Here is a 23,878-nt window from a genome sequence, read left to right on the forward strand (position 1 = left end):
TGATGGCTTTGTAAGCCATATTTATTTATGTTGTTGAAGTGATTTCCCTCGATGTTGAACATATCCAGCTTCTATACTGACACATTTCAGCTTCTGAGTCACTGCTTCTGTTTTTTGTCTTGAACCAGTGAGCCAGCCAGTGGGAGAGATGCAGATTTTTTTTTTCTCTTGGCAGTTTCCACTCTGACATCCCTCACCACTGTACTCATGCTACCTCAACCAGGAGGGAAAAATTCCCTCCTGGCAACTTCCGTACATCAGCTAGGCCATGAAGTCATGCTCTTCCTATCAGAGAGCTGTAGAGATTAGTCAGAGCTTACATAGTGGGCTTCTAAACCATAATTGCAGATACAGGTGCCTCTGCTTAGCAGCCAAAAGCAAGACAGTGCTGGTCTTCCTCCTATGGTCTCCATAATTGATGGCCCAAGTTATGAGTAGTGCTAGTGCTGAGCACTTAACATTTCAGTGTTCTTACACCAGACTGTGAGAACACGCAAGAATACTGTTTAAGAATAATTACAGCACCATCTGTGTTGTCTACACATCTTTATCCTTTTTCCTCAAATTTCACACCATTCCAGCCACAAACTGACAAAGTGGATTACAAAAGCAGGATTCAAAGTGGGGTCTAGCAACTTGCTCTGTTATAGAATATCTCCTTATTTAAAGTATTTATGGTGAATTAGCATCTTTATTCTCTACAACAAGTTTACTTGGCAACTTAGGGCAATTGACTAAATAAACTAATTAAATAAATAAAATTGGACTGAGTTACTGGACTATTATGTAAATATGGACATGTCATAACTGGTGACTACAGGTAAGATATATTTTTATGCAAACATTACATGACATTAGACCATTTTTCACCCATGTGTTTTCATTGAGCAGGCTGCTGGCACATTTATTTCCATTTCCATTGCAAATTCAGCAGCTGAAAAGAGCTGATGTGTCAACATGCTTATTCAGTCCTCATTCAGTTTTTGGTATAACTAAACAACACCATGTACTGTGGAACTGACAGTGATTACTGAGCAGATAATAAAGCAATGTCACAAACTCCCTTCTTTGACATGTGAAATATTCTCCTATTTTCTAAATCATTGGTTCAAGCAAACTTTAAAAAATGGATCAGTTAAGGACTACTTTTTAAAGGTAATTTTTTTACATTGAATCAATTTTTTTTTTTTTGCCAATAGATTGACGGTTACATTTCTCACTTCCCTTGCAGATGTTTTTGTTCAGGGAATTGCTTACATTTTACATTGTTTATATTTTATTAACCATTTACACAACTAGATTTTTCATTGTAGAGAGAGGAGTACTTCTATCAGGCATTACTGCATTATTGTATCTGGTATTTAGGAATTCACTGGCTACTATAAAATTCTACCAAGATGACCTAGGTATTTCTTTCAACATTTTTTTTCTTCTTCAGTTAGCTTTATTCATTGTTTCTTGGTTTCTTTCATCCACAGGTACATCTGTTACTAAGGTTACAGCAACAGATGCAGATGACCCAGTGTATGGGAATAGTGCAAAACTGGTATACAGCATATTGGAAGGCCAGCCTTACTTCTCCATTGACCCCAACACTGGTGAGTGGCTGTATGGGGTGATCATTCCCACACATGCTGGCCCATGTCTGTCATAGAAACTTAACCCTTTCACACATGACTTAGTTTATGCTATGTAGCGCGTGTTACATTATATTTTCTTTAGCAGTACTAAGCTTCTCATAGTTTTCACCGCTACATTTGCAATACTTGCTATACTGTAACGTTAAATCACTTTCCTCATAGCTAACATTAGCTAGAATTTTTCCAATCTAGTGTTCTAATCAGACTGGTTTGACCATACACATGAAAGGGCTAATCACACCGGTGTGACCATATGTGCATAAGGGTTAAGCATGGTGTGCATCATCTGCAGCTTTATGGCAAAATAGGTTTGTACATTTTGCTTTAAAGTAACATTTCTTTGTTATACTATAGCATTAGAGGTGGGTTGAATTCTCTTTTTCCTCTGTGAAAACTGGTTATCATTAAGGGGCATAATGGCATGAGAGAAAGTCTTTTTTTGTAATGTGGGACGTTGAATATAGTGAATGCACTTTGTAATCACCAAAACAGATGTTCATTTTCAGGTGAACTAACCCTTGTTAGGAGTATCAATTTTCCTCTAATGCACTCAATAATCAATTTTAGATGATGGATGCTCAAAGTTCAAGTTTCTAAAGTTCAAATTTCAAGTTTCTAAAGTTCAAAATTGTAAAAGTCTTTTTATGTATAGTTATAACTGCTTAAAAACATTGCATTTAAAAATAACTAAATTATTAAGCGTCAGTTTAACAACATCTAGGAAATGTGTCACATTTGATAGACATCATGCTCAAGGTGAACACATAAGTTTCTGAATATGTATGGAAATGAATATGTGATATACCATTTCGGCATTTTTATTTTTATGATTTGATGGCTAAAGTAAGGAGAGCAAAATAAAAGATCTGAAGAGAAAGGGGTGGGGGGAGTCTTTCTCACTCTTACTTTGAATTCCTAAACTCATCCAAATTAGATTTCCCTTGGCATGAGATGCATGAGTTATTACCCTGATAATTCTGTCCGAATCATCCTCTGCTTTCCCAGCAGTTGGGGCTGAATTTGCAGAGCAAGTTTGGGAACACTCCCTGGCAGGAAGTGCTGCTGCTCTTTGTCTAATGGAAAAAGGCTCTGTTCTCCTGCTCTGCAATTCTTGTGCTTTTTGTCAGCATTAAATGCATCACACATGTAGTACAGTACACAATACCTTGGAACTCAGTTTTCAACTGTTGTTGCTTGAAAGAACAGTGATTTCCTTTCTGTGGGCCTCCTTCAGCATTGGTAATTCTTCAATGTAGTGGTAGTGGTGTACCATAATTTCACTGTTTTATTCAGAAAGGCTGACAAAGAATCAAAACATTTGTGAGATTAATACATGGGAAAATATGTTTTTTTTTGTAAATTATTTTCATGTAATCCCCTCATCACCGAACAACTGAGACAACTGAAACAATTGAGAGAAAGTATTGTGCTTAGATTGTAATTTTGAGCTTGGGGTATCTATAAGAACACATGCCCCCTCATGGTCAGATATATTAATATTAGTACCTTTCATGTCAACATTCAAAGCGATCTTTAGTTCTTTTAACTAAAATTTGTAATGAAAAAACCGCAATAAGCTCAAATATAAAAATGAGTGCATTTAATCTTTCTAAAGAACGGAATAAGATTAGAAACTTTGAGCACACACAAATCTAGTCAAATCAAAAATAATAAAGTATCTTTAGTTTTAAGGAAAAAAAACAAAATGCATGAGAAAGAAACACTGAGCTGATTTTATTTTTGTACATGATACAGTGCTCTTGTCTTGCCTAAGACATTTCATAGTGCATAACTGGTGAGGACTCACTGTTATAATAAATGTGACCATGAGATTCATGTAATCTATGCCATGCCAAGTATTGGTTTGATAGCATTTTTTCTGAGTAACCTGCAGGCTTCTGAATTCAAAGTGAATTATACAAATCTGGTATTTGGTTCTGTGACACTACAGTCAGTAAGCTCCATGCTCGATATGATATTTAAGATTACAAGGCAAATGGCATTTACCTCATTTACCACCAATGAGAACACAAATTACTCCAGGCACTACTAGAGCAATCCAGTGAACAAATAATTTTTTTCTGTAGCAGGGATGTTAGCAATTTACCCAATATGTCTAATTAATTGGGATTTTGGGGGAAACTATTGTGCTATATATCAAAAAAAATTGTTCCAGTTTAATTGGGATAGAGATTGGATTCTGGTTTCTATCCCTGGTGGCAAGAAAATCTTCTTCAATAATGGTGTGATACTCATTTTATCCTCACTATTGGTTTCAGATCTCTAATTCAATGTTATAACCATTTTCAAGTCATTGCTTATTTATTAAAGTAAGCAATTTAGAATCAAAAGTTTCAACTAAAGTGTAATGATTTGTAAATCAGTGCCTCCAGGAATGTCATCAGAATGGACTCCAAATATTGTATGATTGTCTGTCTTGCACATCTATCTTGAAATTATTTAATAACATTCTGTACATGAGATAGAAGAGATATTTAAAAATGTACATTTTGAGCAGTTATCATTTTATCAGCAAAATAATCAGAACATGATGTGGTGTTGTTTAATTTCAGCGATTATTAAAATTGCATTGCACGGAATGGATCGTGAAATGAGAGAAGAGTACCTTGTCGTCATTCAGGCAAAGGACATGGGGGGTCATATGGGAGGGCTATCAGGGACAACAACAGTCACCATCACACTCACAGATGTCAACGATAATCCACCAAAGTTTTCTAAAAGTAAGAACAAAGCTTTTTTTTTTTTGTATTGACATCGGTATATTCAAAATCAGCAACTGCAGTAAATTCAAGAATAGACCTGGAAAAAAATATAAATAATAGTGGAGTGGACAAAGAGACCACTCAAAAATCCATATGTTAAGGAAGTCTTATTTTGATTAGAACAATAATGGAGGAAGACCAGCACTCTTCCTTAAATTTTGTTTGCCATCCTGTCTCAAAAGAATGTTGGAATGTTTGAAAAAACAATTAAAGCTCTTATTGTTGGATAGTTTTGGATGTTTGATTATGCAGTAATTGTAAATTGACTATTATGTTCTGTTGATAGATGACACAATGAAATAGAGCTCCATTTAAGATAATGGCTACAAGAGCAATATATTAAATGAGCTCATTCTAGCCAAGAATACAACAACCTTTAAGTGTTTCCTGCAAAAGAGTGCAATTAAATGGGCCCGATGCTACTCAAAGGCCACTTTTTTATGTCTTTTCTCTCTCTGTCAGGTCTGTATGAATTTGTAATACCAGAGGACCTTGGCATTGGTAAAGCTGGAGGGAGAGTAAAGGCAAATGACAGAGATAAAGGAGAGAATGCCAGATCAACATACAGCATCATCGATGGAGATGAAAGGGATGCTTTTGAAATAATGACCGATCCACAGACACAGGAGGGAGTTATCTGCTTGAGGAAGGTGAGTCACAACAAAGGATGGGCTGCTGAAAATTAAAGTATTTACCTCTAAATAACCTTTTAATGAATTTCCACCATTACTAAAGCTACCTAACCAGGATGAAAGTACTTCAGAAACTATACTACAATATTCTATACTATACTACAGAATTGACTCTGTACTGAGAAAGTACTTGTATTTATGTGTGTTGTATGACATATTTAAATTTGATGTAGCCACTCCAGGGTCAATTGCTGCAGGGAGTTATCTCATTTCTACCTACAAGTGGGGAAAAAAAAACTTTGAAACAAGTGCAATAAATCAGCACCATTGATGTGGAAGACGTTCTAGCAAAGTAACACCATGTTGACAATTATCATTATGCTATTACTCAGCTGGGACTATGCTGGTGTAGCTCATATTAAGTCCAAAGCCCCAGAGTCTCCCCAAATACTTAAAACATTACAAACCATACTGGTGCTCCAACAGTATTTCAGAATGGATTTACAAGTGTTCCATTCTTTTCTGCCATACAGATACAGAATTATGTGTTATAGTCACATAGGTAATTTAATACCAAACCTCACACCATACATTTGACTGGAAGCACAGTTTTTTTAATATTACCAAAATCTTGTTTAATCTACAGTTTTGTCCAGTCTGTATTGCGCAATCGTGATGCTGTATGTCTAATCTGACAATAATATCTGTTGTATATTATATGACCTGTCTTTGTTTAAAAAATGCAGTGACAGTGAATTGATACTTCCTCTCTTTCCAAACCTTTGAGAAGTGATTACAGAGTGATACAGTCACTCACATTTATCAGGCAGTTAAGACATCAAAAGAAGTGTCATCCTTCTAGAACACTGTCCTATGCATGGCGCTGAGAACCACATTACTATTTCCCTGTATCCAAGCCCTATCCCACTGCAGCTGGCCTGGAATCCGTTTGCCGCTGTACAAAGTGTACAATGGATGGCCTTGTACAAGACAAACAGGCAATAAACAGCCTGCTATTGACTTCCTGCACCTCCTCAACACCACTGGGGAGCTCATTTCTGAAGAGCTGAACAGGCACAGGAGATGGGGGAACCTCAAACTTTCTTGTACCAGAACGTGACTGAGTTCGTTGATGTTCAGCTTTGCTGCCATGTGAGGCAAAATACTAAACAGAGTGATTTGACCGAGACCCCTGGAACAAATGTTGCTCTGTGAACTGCTGTCAAATATCAGGAGCAAATTATTAAAGATTCTTTGCAGCAAGGTTAAAAATATTGATCTAAATGAGACTGCGGGGGCGCAGACTCGGAAGCAGCTTTGTTGCAGGGTGTAAGCTTTTTATCTCCCTCCCCTCAGGCCTGTCAGGGGCTGGGGAGTGGGATGCTCTGCTTCCCGTAGCAGCCGGCTGTGATCTTTGATGTTCCTAAATATGCCTTGTGTTTACACACACAGATCCTATGTTGCATCTCCCGGGAAGTGTGGCATGCACAATAGTGCTTCAAGGCAAGGCAGCGGCGAGGGAATCTGGGTGGGGGAAGTCTAGTCGTTCCACACAGAGCAGAACGGCGAGAGCCAGGCACTTCATTCAGCATATACGCTATTGATAGGGAAAGCAAATTGCGACTCTTTGGATTGAAACAGGTCAAGTGCCATTGGTGTTGAACTCCTATGAACAATGTATAATGAAGCAGTGGCTCTGCAGTCCAATTTTAGAAATGGCTGACTGAGAGGAGTGGCTTTGTGTCATAAATGGTAATTAGATGGAATGGGGATGTTTGAGTCCTCTATCCAAGTGTGTGGCTCTGAGGGGAAAAAAGTCAGGATAGAAGTGGCAATTGAAACCATCAAATGATGCAAAGAGGCAGAGGAAGACAGTTTTCTGATTGAAAATAGACTGAAAACAGAACAATATGCACTCTGTCATCAGTCTAAAAAAGTTCAAGGAGACTAAAAAGTGCTGCAGGGGTGTTACGCATATTTTTATAGGACACAGACTGAAAATAAAAGAGAAAATAAATGTTCTCACAAAAGAGAATGCAGAACATGTTTTGTTTGGAAATGGGAATAAATATGTTCCTGGCCTCAACTGTGCGGTAGCGAGCACATTGATTTATTTGCATCAGAAAGCCCACTCTTTTTGTATATTAGTGTGGTACACAAAACACTTTTTATTACATTCCTCTGTATGTGAAACCAGTGTCCAGCTAATCTTCAGCTGTGTCTATGCTCAGTATCCCAACTATTCCTTCAACTCCCAGTTTGAGGAGGTTAATAGAATGAAAAGGCTCCAAATGGCTTCCTGGACTGCAGCAGACCTTGGTGCCCTGATGCCAGACGTGTAGACTTCAAAGCTCCCCAATCGGTGCCGATTCCCAGCTGTGCTCCTTTCACAGCTGGGCCCGCTCTCGGCGCAGCTTCAGCACCGACAACGACCAGCCTGTGGGACTGCCACATTTTTTCCTCTGGTTTTTTTCCACTGCTCCAGTCATGTTTTTTTCTCTCCTGCTCCTGCCTCTAATTCCCAAAGCCAGCCTCTTCCCTCCAGCGGCGAGGCCCAGTTTTGATTTCCCTATAAATCCTAGTTATAGAGCATGGAAGTGACTTGATCCCATTATTCTGGTATTATAGGAGCATCCCAGAGGTGATTTGGACTATGGGAGACTTGGCTGGGGAAGCAGTAGAGATGTTGGGCACTGAAATGGTGACATTGTAATACATGGCGGGTGCTTAATGCAAACCAATGCAATCAGAAACACCATTACATTCCCCTTATTAAATAGTGTGCCCTGTTGGTATTGTGTTTGACTTTGGCAACTCACACTAATGGATAAATGTATACACACAATAATGTACATGTTTACCATCTTTGAATGCTACAGCTATAATTTGCAAGGAGTGTTGGTACACAAAAAACTCCAAGCTCTACTTGTAATGCACATTGCTTCTTGAGTGTGCTGGAAAGAGTTTTATAACTATGAAACTGTCATGGTAATGTGCATCAGCATAATTATATTCTCAGAGAGAAACACAAAAATGGCACATGCAAATCTCTGTTTACATGAGATATCCTTTGATATTGTTAGATTAACTGTATTTAAAATAATGTCTTCATCTAGAGTACGTGATGCCTCTGTCCAAATGAATAACACATTGATTGCTTCAGGTGAGACTGTAGGTATTACAAATAAATAACCCATTTAGTTTATTTTCTGTTGCCTGCATGTTCTCCTTTCTTTTTATTTAACCTTGGTAATGTATAATGTGAAAGAAATAGGATATGGCACTATTATAGTGAAACCTGAAACATCTTCTAAACTTTCATCCATCAACATTAGGTTCATTTGTTCTTGCTGCTACAATCATTAGATAAAAGCATTTGTCTCTGTCACTCTTCACAGCCCCTGGACTTTGAAACCAAAAAAACCTATTCTCTTAAGGTGGAGGCAACCAATGTCCACTTCGATCCTCAGTTCAGCAGTGGTGGCCCATTCAAGGATACTGCTACAGTGAAGATAGCAGTGGATGATTCAGACGAGCCCCCTGTGTTCTCGAAATCTAGTTATCTGCTGCAGGTGCACGAGAATGAGTCCATTAACACTGTTATCGGACAGGTGGTTGCCCGTGACCCAGATGCCACTGCAAGTCTCATCAGGTAAGATGGGGAATTTTACGCATAATCCTACTGCACAGAAGAGAGTGTTTTTTTTTTTTTTTTTACCCTGAATGACCAATCTATGTTGCCATTGTTGTGCCATGTGTTGTGTTGCGTTCTTCGTGCTCACATATCTAGGCTTGACACCCTAGTTTGATATGACACTGCACTCATAATATTTTTTGAAAATGTTTCAAGGTCCATTTTAAAATACCTTTTCAGTAATTGCAATTCATACATTTATACACATCATTTAAGTTTTTAACCTGGTGACAGTGGCTTTGAATAACATCTGATAGTCTTACTATGCAATTATTTTTAGATGCAGTGAAGCAAGCAAGACAAACAATACCATTTTGAAGTGGTGACTCTGTCGGCTGCATTTCGATATGTTTTTTTTTTTTTTTCTCTTGGAAAGGGCACCTTGAATGTTATACAGGCAATTTCTCTCCATCCACTCCTGCATTTCATTAATTCTCCAGTGACTCGCTGTGTTCTGGGGACAACACTTCAACAAGTTTTGTAATTATATGTTGGACAGGGTGGAGGTGAACCCCAGGGTTATTTCTGGTGTGGTCTCGTCTACACTGGTCTCAAAGTAGTGTGAATAAGTGTGAATTTTAAATTGCATTATCATGTCATTATTATCTTTATTATCGACTGTAATAAAGTTATTAAATCAGCAGTCAGTTTTCACAATGCAAGCTACAAAGATCATTGCTTTTTGATCATTAAATGTCAGTTAAAATACTGGTAGACACTACATGTGAGGAAATTTATTAGAATATGTTGCTATGTGTTTCTTAATGGAGATGAATAATCATTACATATTTCATATTTCAATTTGAGTGACTTTGCAACATACAATAGATATTTTGACTTTGACAATTTTTGCATCTTAAATTGCAAACTGCATGGTGCACAAGTACTACAGATTTTTCCCCAGGGCAGGGTCCTGTCAGACCTGCGTCTTGGTATGTCTTTAAACAAAGGAGCCACATGTTTTAAGGTTGATGAAGTGTGTTGGCCATTGTTGTTTTTATTTAACAATCATAGCCATGTGAAGTATGCCTCACATTTTCCAACTCCCCTTTGGCCTACCAATAATTTTTTGTCTGCTGTTGATGAAATTTCTGTTCCTTGCTTTGTAATCACAAAGCATGGTATTTATTTACCATTTCCAAAGTGGGATTAATTATTTTCATACATTAACTCAGGCTTGAACATACTTCACTTGTGTCAGTAGGGCAGGACAGAGCTTTCAGCTAAACTACATTAGGTAAAGCTTTAAAGTGCCTATTTATAGGGTTTTTTTTTCTTTCTCAATGGCACATTAAGCAAGAACTCTCGACACATTTCAGTTTTTGTAAGTATGGAAGCACTTTATTAGGCTTCACTGACTGTGATTAGATCACACTGACTGTGAACAGCTTTGTGGTGCTGACACCACCCTTTGGGGGACCATGTTAGCCAGAACATATACCTGAAAAGTATGCTTTCACAGCAGCAGTTTGGAGCAGGGATGGCCAGTAACATGTCACCATTAGACAGGGCGAGGAAGAGTATGGAAACAAAGGAAACACAGTAAAACAAAGTAATCAAATTCAGCAGGGAGTGAATGATCAGGTAACATATAACTGATATAATTTCTGATAAACTTTGCTTTGCTGTAGTGGGAGAAAAAGAAGCTATCATGGACATCATGGCACTAGTGATTAAGTGACATTATTGTGGCCCCAGTTTTTGAAGAGCAGATGACACAACGAATGACACATTAAGGATCACCTGATAAATGCTTTTCTTAGCTGTCATTCTGTAGTAAAATAGTTACAGTCATGGTCCTTCTGATGTCTGTCAAGTTAAATGAAATGGTCCAGGGGGAAACAGGTAATGAATAGCTGGACATTTAAGTTTACGGGGCTGAAGTGACAAGACCTTTCCACCTTGCCAATACTGATAAATTGTCCAACAGAATGTAGCTTCATATCTGGTAAAGGGACATATATTACCCTTCTTTGCATATAATTACCCACCTTTATGTGACATTAATAGCTACATAGCATGACAGTTTTAGAGTGTTATCAACATTAAATATTGAACTGTAATATGAGGCCTTCAATAAAAAGTTTGATTTTAAAAGACCCATTAAATGTTTCTTCTGTATGTAGCTCCTGTAAGCTGTAAATATTGAAGTTTTGCATGTGTTTTAATGTGACTGTATTTTGGTTCACTTGATAGCTTAAAAGAACAGAATAACTGATAAATCATTATCACATTTTTATGTTTTTTTAATGTCCCATCTATCCATAAACAGAACTGCTTGCCATAATCCATATCAATCCTATTATAAGTTATATATTAATATGCTATTTGAAATGGCACATACTGTATATCTACCACCAGGTTTAGGGCTAGTGAGGCATACCCCACATCTATTCTTTTTATCTTTTTAGGGTTTCCAAAAAAAATAACCACAATGACACAGATCTCACTTCTTATAAAAGTTTATGGAGTGCAGTAAATGTCCACACTTGGCCCATTTGCATTTTATCTTCTGTACTTTTTCTCCTGCTGTGTTATTCTCCAGTTGTATGTCATCATCACAAATCCTCTGTACCCCAAGTGCCTAATCATACTTTGAATCAATGGTATGTCCCCATGCTCAGCCGATAGCCACGTTTGTTAATTGTGACCAGCAACAAGTGAAAGAGAACACTAACAGTTGAGCATGTTATATTTCTATGTGTGCAACCAATATTAATGTACACATGTAATACTATTGTAGATAAATATATTTACTATTTATTTAAGACTTCTAAAAATTATAACCAAATATCTGCCTGCATTAAAGTAACAAGACAACTGTGCATATCACCAAGAGAATGTTTACATACATGATCATGAAGCAAAGACAGCCTGACTAACAACAGTGTGCATTCAACAGCAGGCTTTTACATTTTATTTATCTAAAATGTACATTGTTTGATAAATACAGTAAGATTTTAATAACACAGTATATACATTACAGTCACTAATAGCATGTGTGTGTGCATGTCTTTGTGTGTTTGAGAGAGATCCCCTTGTCTTCTAAAAAGGTTTTGACTGACACATGGTGGAATGTTTACAGGTTTTTATCTCACACCAGAATGTGAAGCTGTCAAAGCTGACTCAGATCTGTTCACTCTCCTAGAAAATGGTCCCAGGTGGCCAGTGCTGTCTGCTTGTCTTGGGTGCAGTATGCATCTGTAGAATACTACTCTAAGAGCACCTGCTTTATTCCCAGATCCTTTCACTTTTTTGTCAGATATGTCACAGCTCAGTATGGCTTCTCATTCAGAATCTAGGCCAGTGAGTAATATTTTAATTTGTTTTAGCTCTGTCTTACTCCCCTACTGCGACACTTTCACGTCTGTGGTGTGCTGTGAAGGGGAAATGAGCAGATGGATATTTAGGAAGACAGGGGATGTAGGTGGATAAAGACCTGGATGAAAATCCACTGCCATGCAGATGCAAATGGGGGTGGGATCACTGTGATCTGTAGGCTCGGTTAGCAAGCACTTCATTAGTGGTCTGTTGTAGAGAGGGGCATTAATGAGACACTGTTTAGAGACCCAACCAGCCTCCTGTCTACTTCTCTCTTTAAAAATGGGACCTCTTAAACCTGATAGCGTTTTAATGTCTTCCCTGCTAATCTGAAGCTAGTAATTAATCCTTAGGTGATAATTATTTAGTTCTTACAGTTTTTAACATATATTAATCTGCAGGAGCCACTTGATGAATAGGGCACTATTAGGCAGGTGCCCAGGGGAATGTTTCTTTTTAATAGTTGGTTGTGGTCCGAATACACAATATATTCACAACACTCGTTTGCAGGTACTTCATCGATCGACACACAGACCTTGAGAGGCAGTTCAATGTTAATGTTGATGATGGGAGGATAACACTGGCCAAACCACTTGACAGGGAGACAGATATGTGGCACAACATCACAGTGACAGCTGCAGAAGTCAGTAAGTATTTTCTGTCCAATTGTTGTCTTTTTTAAGTTTTCCTTAAATGTTAATATAATAGTAATCCATTTACCCTCATGACAGACACCTAAATAATTTAAAGAATAGCTCCTATGCATAGTTTACTTAAACAAAGAAGACAGGTGCCTATTATCATAGAGATAATGGTTTTATTCTGTGGTTTTAGCAAACCCAGATGTTTGTTTAAAAAATCTTGAAAAATTGTATTTTGCAATGGTATCCCATATATTCTATTATTTTTTTAAAGCACATAAAAAGAAAAGTAAAACAAATGCTGTCTTGATCCATGAGGTAGATCATTTGAAAACCTGGACATTTAATTGATAAAATGAACCACATCCCGATAGAGTGAATACCACAGTTGAGTAGTTGGTTGAATTTAGGTACATTAATATATCTCTGAAGTCTTAAACAGTCCCACCAGGATAAAAGCACATATGTAGAGGCATGGAGCTGAATCACTCAAACAAAACTGTGGAGCAAACTAAATAGAAGTCATACAATGTGTAAAATTCAATTTACACTCTTATTACCTTTGGGGAATGTATTGAAAGATGAAATGTAAAGTAATGTTTTACGCAAATGCATTTAGGTTTTCGGTAGATCAAAAGAAAATGTTTTTTTCATGTACAGTTAAAGCAAAAGAAAACGCTCAGTGCATCAGGTGTCTCAGCGCTCTGCTAAACAGCAAAGGAGGAGCTTGCAGATTCAATAAAAAGACACTCACAGCTACAAATTGAATACATCTCTTTAAATATCATATTTGTCAAGTCCCAGTGTGTACACTTTCCTTTGTTCTGTTGCCCTTCGGCAAAGTGTCTGACTCCCTATCACGGCATCGCTGAACACACCTAGATATAAATATGCCAAAATAAACATTGCTGTGTTTGTCGTTCTTTGCAGCTCTGAATTGAAGTAAAACGTTGTCTGCCATGAAGAGGAAGAATTGTATTCCTTGTCTGATTTCATCACAATTTGCCACCCAAACAGCACTGTGTTCTGCTTCTTGCACCAGATGACATCTGACTAATCAGATTGAATTCCCAGCTGGCACAGACTGAAATTCATTTTAACAGGCTGTGTTGGAGCAGGGGTGGCAGCTCTGTCACACCCTCAGCTTCAAGCACCACAAGCACAGCTAGGCTAAAGTCAGTTCATTTATGTACACACACACACACACACACACACACACACACACACACACACACACAGGTGTAAAATTCAAAATTGCATTCAAAATGCAAAATTCATCTATTTCAAAAGCAGTGGCACTTTCATATCACATTCTTATTCAAATGAATAGATAATAGTTTTTAAGTGTAGTGGTTCTAGCTCTGATTAAAGACAGTTTACTGGGGCCTCATAAGAGACCATAAATTACAAGCAATGCATAATTTCATAAACCTTAATCTAATTAAATTGGCCTTTATTGTCTTTTAGATTTCAGCTGCCACCATTTCATTAAAATGCACATTAAAAAAATTCCTCATGTATAAAACATGAGTGTAGAGCAGGGAATGTCAAAAGCACTTTGCATGTGATAGAAGTGTGTCTGTAATTGTCCTCTTGGTTTGCACACTTGATAATGACTAAAACTGTGTTTTTTTCCCCTCCTTGCTTCCTGTCAAACTGGGTGTTAAGGAAAACAATACAGAAGAAACAGGATTCCTGGGTCAACTGACTTACCTGGGTTTCTAATATGCCATTCCTTATTTTTCTGTTCCTAAAATGATACTATGTTTCTTTTTTACGTTTCCTGTTTTTACTAGGGAATCACAGTCAGATATCGCGAGTCACTGTTGCTATTCAAGTTTTGGACATAAATGACAATGCCCCAGAATTTGCAGCCGAATATGAGGCCTTCCTTTGTGAAAACGGCAAACCTGGTCAGGTGGGGACAGGAGCTTGCCCTTTATTTACACATTCTGACTGAAAGCAAAAGAAACTGCAAACGGTTAGAATTGATCTGTACAATTCATATTTCCAGAACATGACTGCAGTATGCATCTCCTGCTAAAATCTCTGTGTACACATTACTCTGGATAGGTGCTGCCATAGCTTTTTAATTTAATGTGCGCGTGAAGTTTTCAATTTTATTTCAGCCAATGACTCAATTAAATTCCTACGGAGTCACCCATTTACTGATTGGTAAAACAAAATAATGGATATGTGTTTCTCTGAAGAGGTCTCAGCCATCATGTACCTCTTTTATCTACAGGTGATACAGACTGTCAGTGCAGTTGACAAGGATGACCCAAAGAATGGACATTCATTCTTCTACAGTCTAGTACCGGAAATGTTAAACAACCCCAATTTCACAATAAAAAACAATGGAGGTAAGACAAAGCCCAGGTGGTATACCATGAGTATATAAAATTTAAAGAAAGAATACATCTGCAAATGGAAAGTTAAGAGACAAGCATTGTCTTCAGGGATTCTGCAGTAATTAAAAAAGACTTGGATTTGAGTACCCACAGTTAACAGATGTGCAATTGCCTGACATCAGCTATCCTTTAATGCACAGTGCATTTTGAAAGAAAGCAAATGAATGAGATCCACATCCTCTCAACAGTCCTGAAACTCAGTGTAGGGTGACTTCTTGTGTTGTTGCAGTTGAGCAGATGGCACTAAATTTGTTTGCTAAATACCGTGATTGGTTTAGCAAGCTATCTTTTTTTCCCCTCCATCACACTTGCTGAGATGCCTGTGTTCAGCCTGATGTTACATAATGTTTTCAAAGAGCTTGGGGCGAAGAATCTTCATCTGGTTTCTTCCGTCTGTTCTGGTATGAAAGCTGCAGGCAAGAGGACCTGCTGTTTGGCTCAAAATGATGCCCATTTGCTGAAATCAGAAGTATTCAGCTAATTTTTTTTTCAAGTCAGAGTGCATCACAAATTGAGACAGATCATGTGTCAAATATTTCAAAAATTATGCAAATGCAATGTAGAGAGTAAAATGCACCTAAAACTAATATATAACATGCAAATCTACCTGAAGCTCTAACATACTAAAGATTGCTCTACACCTTAGAAAAGGAACATGTTCCTTAACAGTTAAATAAGTTTCATTTCCTGAAGCAGCATCTGTTGTACTGCTGTGTTTGCGGCTCAGTTCCATTATCTTAGCTCCTGAAACCTCTGTGATGGTGGTCCCAGGCCACAACAAATGACAACACTATCCAGGGACAACAAGGACCACGCACAAACCTGACAAGTAAACAATCAGCAGCCACTTACAATGTAGTGAGACATATGTCAGGACCAACAGTGCAACATGGAATGATATTCTCTAATAGGAATGAATCAGTAAGAATGATAATCAAAGTATCCTCAAGCAGATCATCCAGTGTCATCAGTCTCTAAATTCAAGGCACTGGGAGTCTGACAAGCACGCACCCACACTCAGTTAAAGCCATAAATACTCTCTATGTTCACCCCACAACTGACAAATTAATATCTTTTGAATGGGTATGTAAAGAATTGTACAAAATCAAGGAAATGCTAAATGTGAAGAATTCATAATTATATTGAGTTATGAGGGACAATGATTGTATTTCTCCACCCAATGAATGCATAAATGCATGAAGAAATTCACACATCGTATTCAGTTGCAAAAGCGTCGCCTTTTAGTTGGTAGAAAAAAAAAAAAAAGATTACTAATAATTTAGCCTTATATGGGTACATTACACCTTCTCGCTCTTGTGTGATTTGTCAGTCCTTAAATATAATTACCCTTTTCCAAGTGTCATCTGTAGTAATAGTGTGTGGTGGTAGCATTCCCTCAATGTTAGGGAACTGTAAAAAGTGAAATAAAATAAACAAAAGAGATGGGTTAAACTTAACTTATTAAAGAGATCACATCCATTTTTTTAATAAACAATGAAACAATAGGAAAAAACCCCCACATAATTACATCTGCATATCAGGTAGACCCACTCAAAAGATCAGAATTAGACCTAACGGTTGTGAGGCATTTTGTTTCTGATGAAGACTAATTGTACCACTTCTGCTGGTAAAGGTGAGAGTGAACTTGTGCTCAGCTGGCTAAGAACACTACTTTGAGCTACGGAGCTTGGCCTCTTTAGCCATCACCTTTTATTCTCCGTACAGTACATATAGTGTCTTTGGTGCATTCATCCTTGTGTAAATGTTTTGACCCTAAAAATAGCCATTCAATGAACTTCTCATTTTATTTCTCTCCAAATATAACGAACAAAACACGCTGTATTTTTATAGGATCTCTCTATTTCATGTCTGAGTCTTTCAATTCACAATATTCATTTATTATCACATTGAATTTTTTTCTTGTAGTAGACAATGGACTTCCCTAGCTGTTAATGCCATGCGGTAACAAAAATCGGACATTAATTATTATGATAAATCAGCTCAGAGCATCTGCAAATAATTGCTTTGTGGCCAGGGAGGGTAAAAATACACATTTCTTATTACAGTATTTTTGAAAATTAATGAAATAATAGTCATGGGTTTGCTTCATTAATATTTCATCCATAAATATATTTATTGACAAGGAGTTCTCTTTACTTATATGGGCTACAATGACTTCACAATTCTAATTAGCTTTCATAGGTTGTAGAAAAATATTGCAATGGGATGGCCATAAGGTACTTTCCATGTCTATACTAAGTACTGGTACACAGTTTCATTAATTGTTTTTCTTTGTCATGGCTCCCTTGTTCTTCTCCTTCTGCTAAACATACTTTTCAAACTTGTGTGTGGAGAGGAATGTATGCCACTGCAAAGTTAAAAGTTTTAGACAGGGATTTCCAAACTGTGTTCACATTTGTCTGCTTTATTTAACCCTGTGGGAATCTGAGTTTTATAAGTATGTCAAGGTGTGGCTATGAAGAAGTGGATCATTAGTTTTCCCACTCTGCATTTCTAATACTGTATTTGGATAATGGTTTTGACACTCAAACATAGGGAATATGGTATAAAAGATGTTTTTCAAGCTAAACCGTCTAAATTGGTACAGTGCGGGCATTATCTGCTAATTTGTTAGCATAAGATCTAACTGATTTTGATGGAATGTGTCTTGCACACACAAGTATGTTTCCATTAGCCGGTAATTACAGGTTTTTACCTGGTAAAATTTATAAAAAACTGATAATAATAATGCTCATACAAAACGTAGCTATAACGAAGGCTATCCCTAAACAGCACTGTGAAGTCATCTGGAGGAGGAGAGAGTGATGTGGCTTATGCGCATTGCGAGCTTCAAAGACATATTGGACACGTTTGATTTGAAGTCATCAGCAGAGGACTTTGCTGCAATGAAAAAAAGCAGAAAATAAAATGTTACCTGGTACATTTTATGCCATGTAGGCCTAGCCTTTTTTTAAACAGGTTACAGATGTTTTGTAATAGCCTATATTTTAGTGGCTACTGTTGACGTTTTGCTCAGTCGTTACTGTTCGTTTTGCTTAATCGTTACTGCTCATTAAATAGTCAAACTGATTTGAGGTCGTTGTCATTCTTGTGCCAACCTAGGTGTACCTTATACTTGTGTTTGTAACATAGACTATTATTGGAACGTGACTGGTGAGTTTCAGATTTGTCCGGTAAAATAAATTCTTTCCGGATGCCGGACCGGCAAGAAGAAAATCCTAGAGGAAACCCTGATAGATATATATCTTAAAATCTCCCTTATGTAGCTATTTATACCCATCACCTGTTTCTCTTTTCTCTATAGACAATTCCATCAGTGTATTGGCCAAGCATGACATGTTCCGGCGGCAAAGGCAGGAGATGTACTTCCTGCCCATTGTTGTCAGAGACAACGGGAACCCACCCTTGAGTAGCACCAATACCCTGACCATCCGGGTGTGTGGCTGCAGCAAGGACGGCATCGTTCAGTCTTGCAATGTTGAGGCCTACATTCTACCTATTGGACTCAGCATGGGAGCCTTAATAGCTATTCTAGCATGTATAATCTTACTTCTAGGTAAGTGAGTCCTCTAACTGCCTATGTTCTACAAAATGTGGTGCTGAATGTCATGTGACAGCTGCAAAATGCATGTAAATATTTTGTGGAAGCTTCAATATACATTTATTTTCAATGTTATGGAGTGAAATTAACTCAAGGGTAAATATTTGCTACCATCTTTGAGTATTTTATTACAGAATTAGTAAATTAATGTCAGGACATTGTACATTTGAGAAGTGTAAATGCAGAGATTTGCTGTTTTCATCAAATGTGTCTTTACTCTTTCCTAGTGATTGTTGTCCTTTTTGTTACATTGCGGAGACACAAAAATGAGCCTCTGATAATCAAAGATGATGAGGATGTCAGAGAGAACATTATCCGCTATGATGATGAGGGTGGTGGTGAGGAGGACACAGAAGCCTTCGACATTGCCACATTGCAGAACCCTGATGGGATCAATGGCTACCTTCCCCGGAAAGACATCAAGCCAGACCTGCAGTTCATGCCCAGGCAAGGCCAGCACTCTGGCCCCAATGGTGTGGATGTGGATGAATTCATCAATGTGCGGCTTCATGAGGCAGACAATGACCCCACAGCACCCCCCTATGACTCCATCCAGATTTATGGCTATGAGGGAAGGGGCTCTGTGGCTGGTTCATTAAGTTCCCTGGAGACATCATCCTCAGATTCAGACCAGAACTATGACTACCTCAGAGAGTGGGGTCCACGTTTCAGAAGACTGGGGGAGCTCTATTCAGTTGGTGAAAGCGACAAAGAAACTTGATCGTGGATTCAGAGAGATCCATCCACTTTGTCTTGAGTACCTATGTATTACGCTATGGTTGAGAGACATTAGGAACAGCTGTTAAAAAAGGGGGCCACCTTTTTTAATTTGTAGAGGGAAGTTTAGTGTTCATTTACCATATCAACAACACTGTAATGTTGAGCCAAACAACGTTTATATTAGGGGGTCTATGATTCTTGTGGAATGTGAAATAGATTTTGTTGAGTGTCTAGAAGTATTTGGGGTATTTTGTTGTTCACTGTGACTGCAAGAAACATTAAGACCTGGATTCTTGACACTTTAGTTGCTGATAAAAGCAAGATTGTGGACATATGAGACATGACACCAAACACTAAGACTGTGTGTAGGGTGTGAAGGGCACATAGTCTGCCGCTCCTCCATTGTGAGCCATCATCTAGCCAATAGAGAGGGAAATCCTGACACATGATAACAACAAATTCAACAGAAATAGCAATATATGGTTTTCAATACAATGTGAATGTAAGTATGATTTTAGTAACAATATTTGTTTTAATAGGCATTAGTGTAAAATACTGTTTGATAACAGGTGGGTACATTTATTATATAAATTAGATGATTTCTTTATACTACATTATGTTCACATAATCCTGGTGTGACTTGGACGTAAACATAATTAGACCATACTTAAATATCAATTTTATTCAAAGGCTTTTTTCCTTACAGGACTTTCTTCCTCATTGTTGCAATCGTACTTTTAATAATATCACAACATGATTTAAATGAAGAAAAGATATTGAATGGTTGTCATTTGATGTACTTGTTTCATTTTGCTGGCTTTTACATCAGATTTGTTATTTACAGTTATTTATGTTTAGATATTGCAATTAACAGCCGCATTTAGAGAGCAAGACCTGTACTAAACTGTTAAAACCAGTATATTTTATGCATAAAAGATAAGAGCTCAATTAACACATGCACTGTATATACACACTCAGTCACCAGTGATTGCTGAAGCACAACAGCTGGGAGAATTGATTTCATGTTAACATTTTACCCCTGAACATTTAAGTTATTACATTTATAAGGCTGGTGAAATTAACCTAAGAAAATTTGAAATATAAAATTTGCTTATTGTGCTGCATTGTATAATATTAGACAAAAAGACATGTACATAGAATTACTGCAGGCGTTCTTAGCTTTCCTTTAAAGCAATCTCTGAGGTTTTGTCAATGACGTTGCACATAGGAATCTGAAATGACATTCAAGCTGTGCGCATACTCAGTTTGTACCAATACAGTATATGGCAGTAGACTTGACAGTATATATGAATTAGTCTTACACGCATATCATATTTTCTACTGTGCTATATGGCTTATAAACTTGTATGTTTAATTAATTATTTACTCTATGTATTGTTATCAAAGATATCCCTGTATTGTTTCTTACTTTGTGAAATATATTTTTATAAATAATGGAGGGTGTTCTCTTCTTTATCCTTTGGCTGGAGTTCAAATCGATAACATTTATTAAAGTGACGAATAATACAGATATCTTCACATAAATAATCATATAGATTTTCTTTTTCTCACAAAATGAACTAATGTGATTTTGACAGTGCCTGCAACATGTACAGTAAAAAAGCATCTAATCTTAGCAGCAACAAAATCCATAATCCCCAATAATTCTGTTACCTGAACAAGGTACAGATTTGTGAATACCAACTAATTAAACATATTATGTGGAAAAACTAGTTAATGTTTTATGGATGCTGAAACAGATTTCTTTTTCTGCAGTTACACAGCTACACTTGCAAACTGCAAGATAATTACCAGATGTATGTATACACAAACACACACGCCCACGCACACACGTTGGTGATCAAGTTTTTTCTCATATGATATGTCACTAATGTTCTTGCCCTGTACTACCTACACAATACAATCTGCAATACGGAACTGGTATGTATAAACCTTGAAATAACACTTACTGTCCAAATAAGTTGGACCTAAAATGTACATAAAAGAGCCTAAATATCATCAACAAAACAAATGCAGGGAATTAAAAATTTTAAGGGTTCTTCAACGATGGAACGAAGGAAGGAACGAAGGAAACCATTTTACTGACAATTTTCATTTTTAGCTATCTTTTGTGTTTTGAGCATTATACATGCCTTACATTATACGACCATAGATATACAGAGAATTATTTCAAATGACTTTTATTTTTATTATTTTATTTATTTCTTATAAACAATAATAAAACTGCTCCCTCTTTGCCTTGACAAGATTATGTGGTCTAGTTCAGTGAAACTATAAAAAACACATTTGTTACAATGTCTTTCAAAATATGTTCTGTACATCTATGTACAGTTATTATAAACATATTTTTTTGCAAAATACTGTATACTCAAAAATGGATTTGCTCTCCTCAGACTTAAATCTTCCTCTTTATAATACATTTGATGGAGTTTTAATTATCTGTCCCTCATCATGTTTCCAGACAAAAGCGAGGCTTAAAGGCATTGTACCCCCCTTTTTAACTTGCATGCCTTTTAAATGAGTGATTTTATCTTATTGAGCCTCAACTACTCTTTGTGATAATCCTGCTAAAAGATTAGAATTTTACTTCAATCTTATCTGATATTAGAGCCTTTTCATGAACAAAAAAATCCCTTCATCTTGTCATTTACTAAATACCTTTGAATGGATTAATATACTGTGTGCAACACACACACAACAAGGGATAATTTAATATTTATTTGTTATAGTGTACTGCTGGAATGACAGGTATGCCATTCAGCCAAGTTATGGGTTGGTGGCATGTTGATGGTAGTGACATACCTCTGCAGTAGCAAGATTTAAGCTGTTTTATGTTTCCTACAGAAATAACCAGAATAACTCCAAGGTATGTCCTTGCAAGCATTTACTTTTGCACCATCTAAACCCAATACAACACACAAAATGTGTATAGAACTTCATACAACCACACAATAATTGCCTCAAAATCAATAAAAACGTGAAATGTTTAGCTTTCTTCTTCCACAACTTAAATAAATATGTATGCATGTATGTATGAATGTTATGGTCATTGCAAAGCCTTTAGGACCTGATACCTGATAACAATTTCCATGTGTCCCTCCTGTTTTGATAGCCACAATATTGCCATATAAAGACAACAACTGCAATATCTGCTCATTGAAGTCAACTGAAATATAATAATAATAATAATAATAATAATAATAATGTGTTTTCCATTCACTATTACCTGTAAATATGTTGAAAATATAAGATTTGTTTGGTATAAAAGGTATCACCTGTGGTGTTTCAAGCCCTTAATAAATTAACATTAGCCCTGTTCTAGGCTTCTGTCATTTGACTTTCTTCCTGTGCATATTCCATGTATCTCTATTTCTATAATCTGTTGAAATCACACCATAGGGTTTGAGGGAACACCTCATCATCCAGATTACATTGAACACTGAGGTGTTCTATTAATTGGCTCAAATATGATGTGTAAAATTCCTTTCCACATTTGGAAGCCAGTCCAACCCCATGGGTCAATCACCTCATTTACAGTCAGATTATGCTTTCACTGTGGAATTTATCAGTAAGTTTGGAACAGGCTGTTCCACTAAACAGCAAATCAAATTATCCAAATGCTTTTGTCACCTAATGGAAATGCCCCTCTGGTGACAGCCTCATATGAATTCATTCATTGAATCTCCCAATATTTAACTCCACACCAGCAGTTCTTGTCAATATTGGAATCTTAATATTTTTAACCTAATGTACTGCCCTCCATCTGGGAATATCACCACATGCAAACTGAGGAACATATAAAGCACATTACTTTTAAAAATTGTGTGTGTGTGTGTGTGTACAGGTGTTGGTGTCATGTTTGTTTAAGTATGTGCATATGTGTGTAAGTGTGTATTTACAGTGGTGGAAATGGACCAGAATGTATCATAACATGGTTCCAGGGGAAAATTGTGGAATGGGACTCATTTTCTGGTTTGAAAAACTGTGCCTTAATTGGTTTTGGAGCAAAGTAATAGCAAGCTCCAGTCTCTGTGAACTCCACCCTCAGTCCAATAGCTTCCATACCCATACAGCCAGTTAGTAAGCCATCATCTATATGCTATCAATTGGTCTGCTCACAAGCTGCAGTATCCAGTTACTTAAGAAATGCCTGCCTACCTGAAAATATCCAGTACACAAGTTCCACCTTCATACAGTCGACTTGCAAGTTCCAGCCATATCTCCAATACCACCAGTTTACAAATTATCTGCTACAACATACCTGTGACACTTAGCACCCTGAAGATGCCTGTTATCAGGTGCCTAAAATCCAAAGTGCAACATCACGGTTGTTACAGCATCAGTGTAGATGAAATTTTGTTTACTAACTCAATTCACGAGGGACAATAATTCT

General features: G+C 37.1%; 1 protein-coding gene across 2 annotated transcripts in view; it reads left to right on the top strand.

The window, feature by feature from the left end:
- LOC118781756 (cadherin-8-like) overlaps window positions 1-19,934 on the top strand; it is a 68,414-nt gene extending 48,480 nt beyond the window's left edge. Inside the window, exons 3-11 of one of the 2 annotated variants that reach the window (XM_036534796.1) lie at window positions 1,479-1,598; window positions 4,214-4,381; window positions 4,886-5,073; window positions 8,454-8,707; window positions 12,581-12,717; window positions 14,508-14,629; window positions 14,957-15,074; window positions 18,448-18,699; window positions 18,972-19,934. In XM_036534796.1, coding sequence (XP_036390689.1) covers window positions 1,479-1,598; window positions 4,214-4,381; window positions 4,886-5,073; window positions 8,454-8,707; window positions 12,581-12,717; window positions 14,508-14,629; window positions 14,957-15,074; window positions 18,448-18,699; window positions 18,972-19,465 — 1,853 coding nt within the window. In that variant the 3' untranslated portion in view covers window positions 19,466-19,934. The other variant, XM_036534797.1, reaches the window with a different exon arrangement.
- Window positions 19,935-23,878: the final 3,944 nt, after the last annotated feature.

The sequence above is a fragment of the Megalops cyprinoides genome, chromosome 8 (genome assembly GCF_013368585.1).
Source record: "Megalops cyprinoides isolate fMegCyp1 chromosome 8, fMegCyp1.pri, whole genome shotgun sequence".
Taxonomy (NCBI): Eukaryota; Metazoa; Chordata; class Actinopteri; order Elopiformes; family Megalopidae; genus Megalops; species Megalops cyprinoides.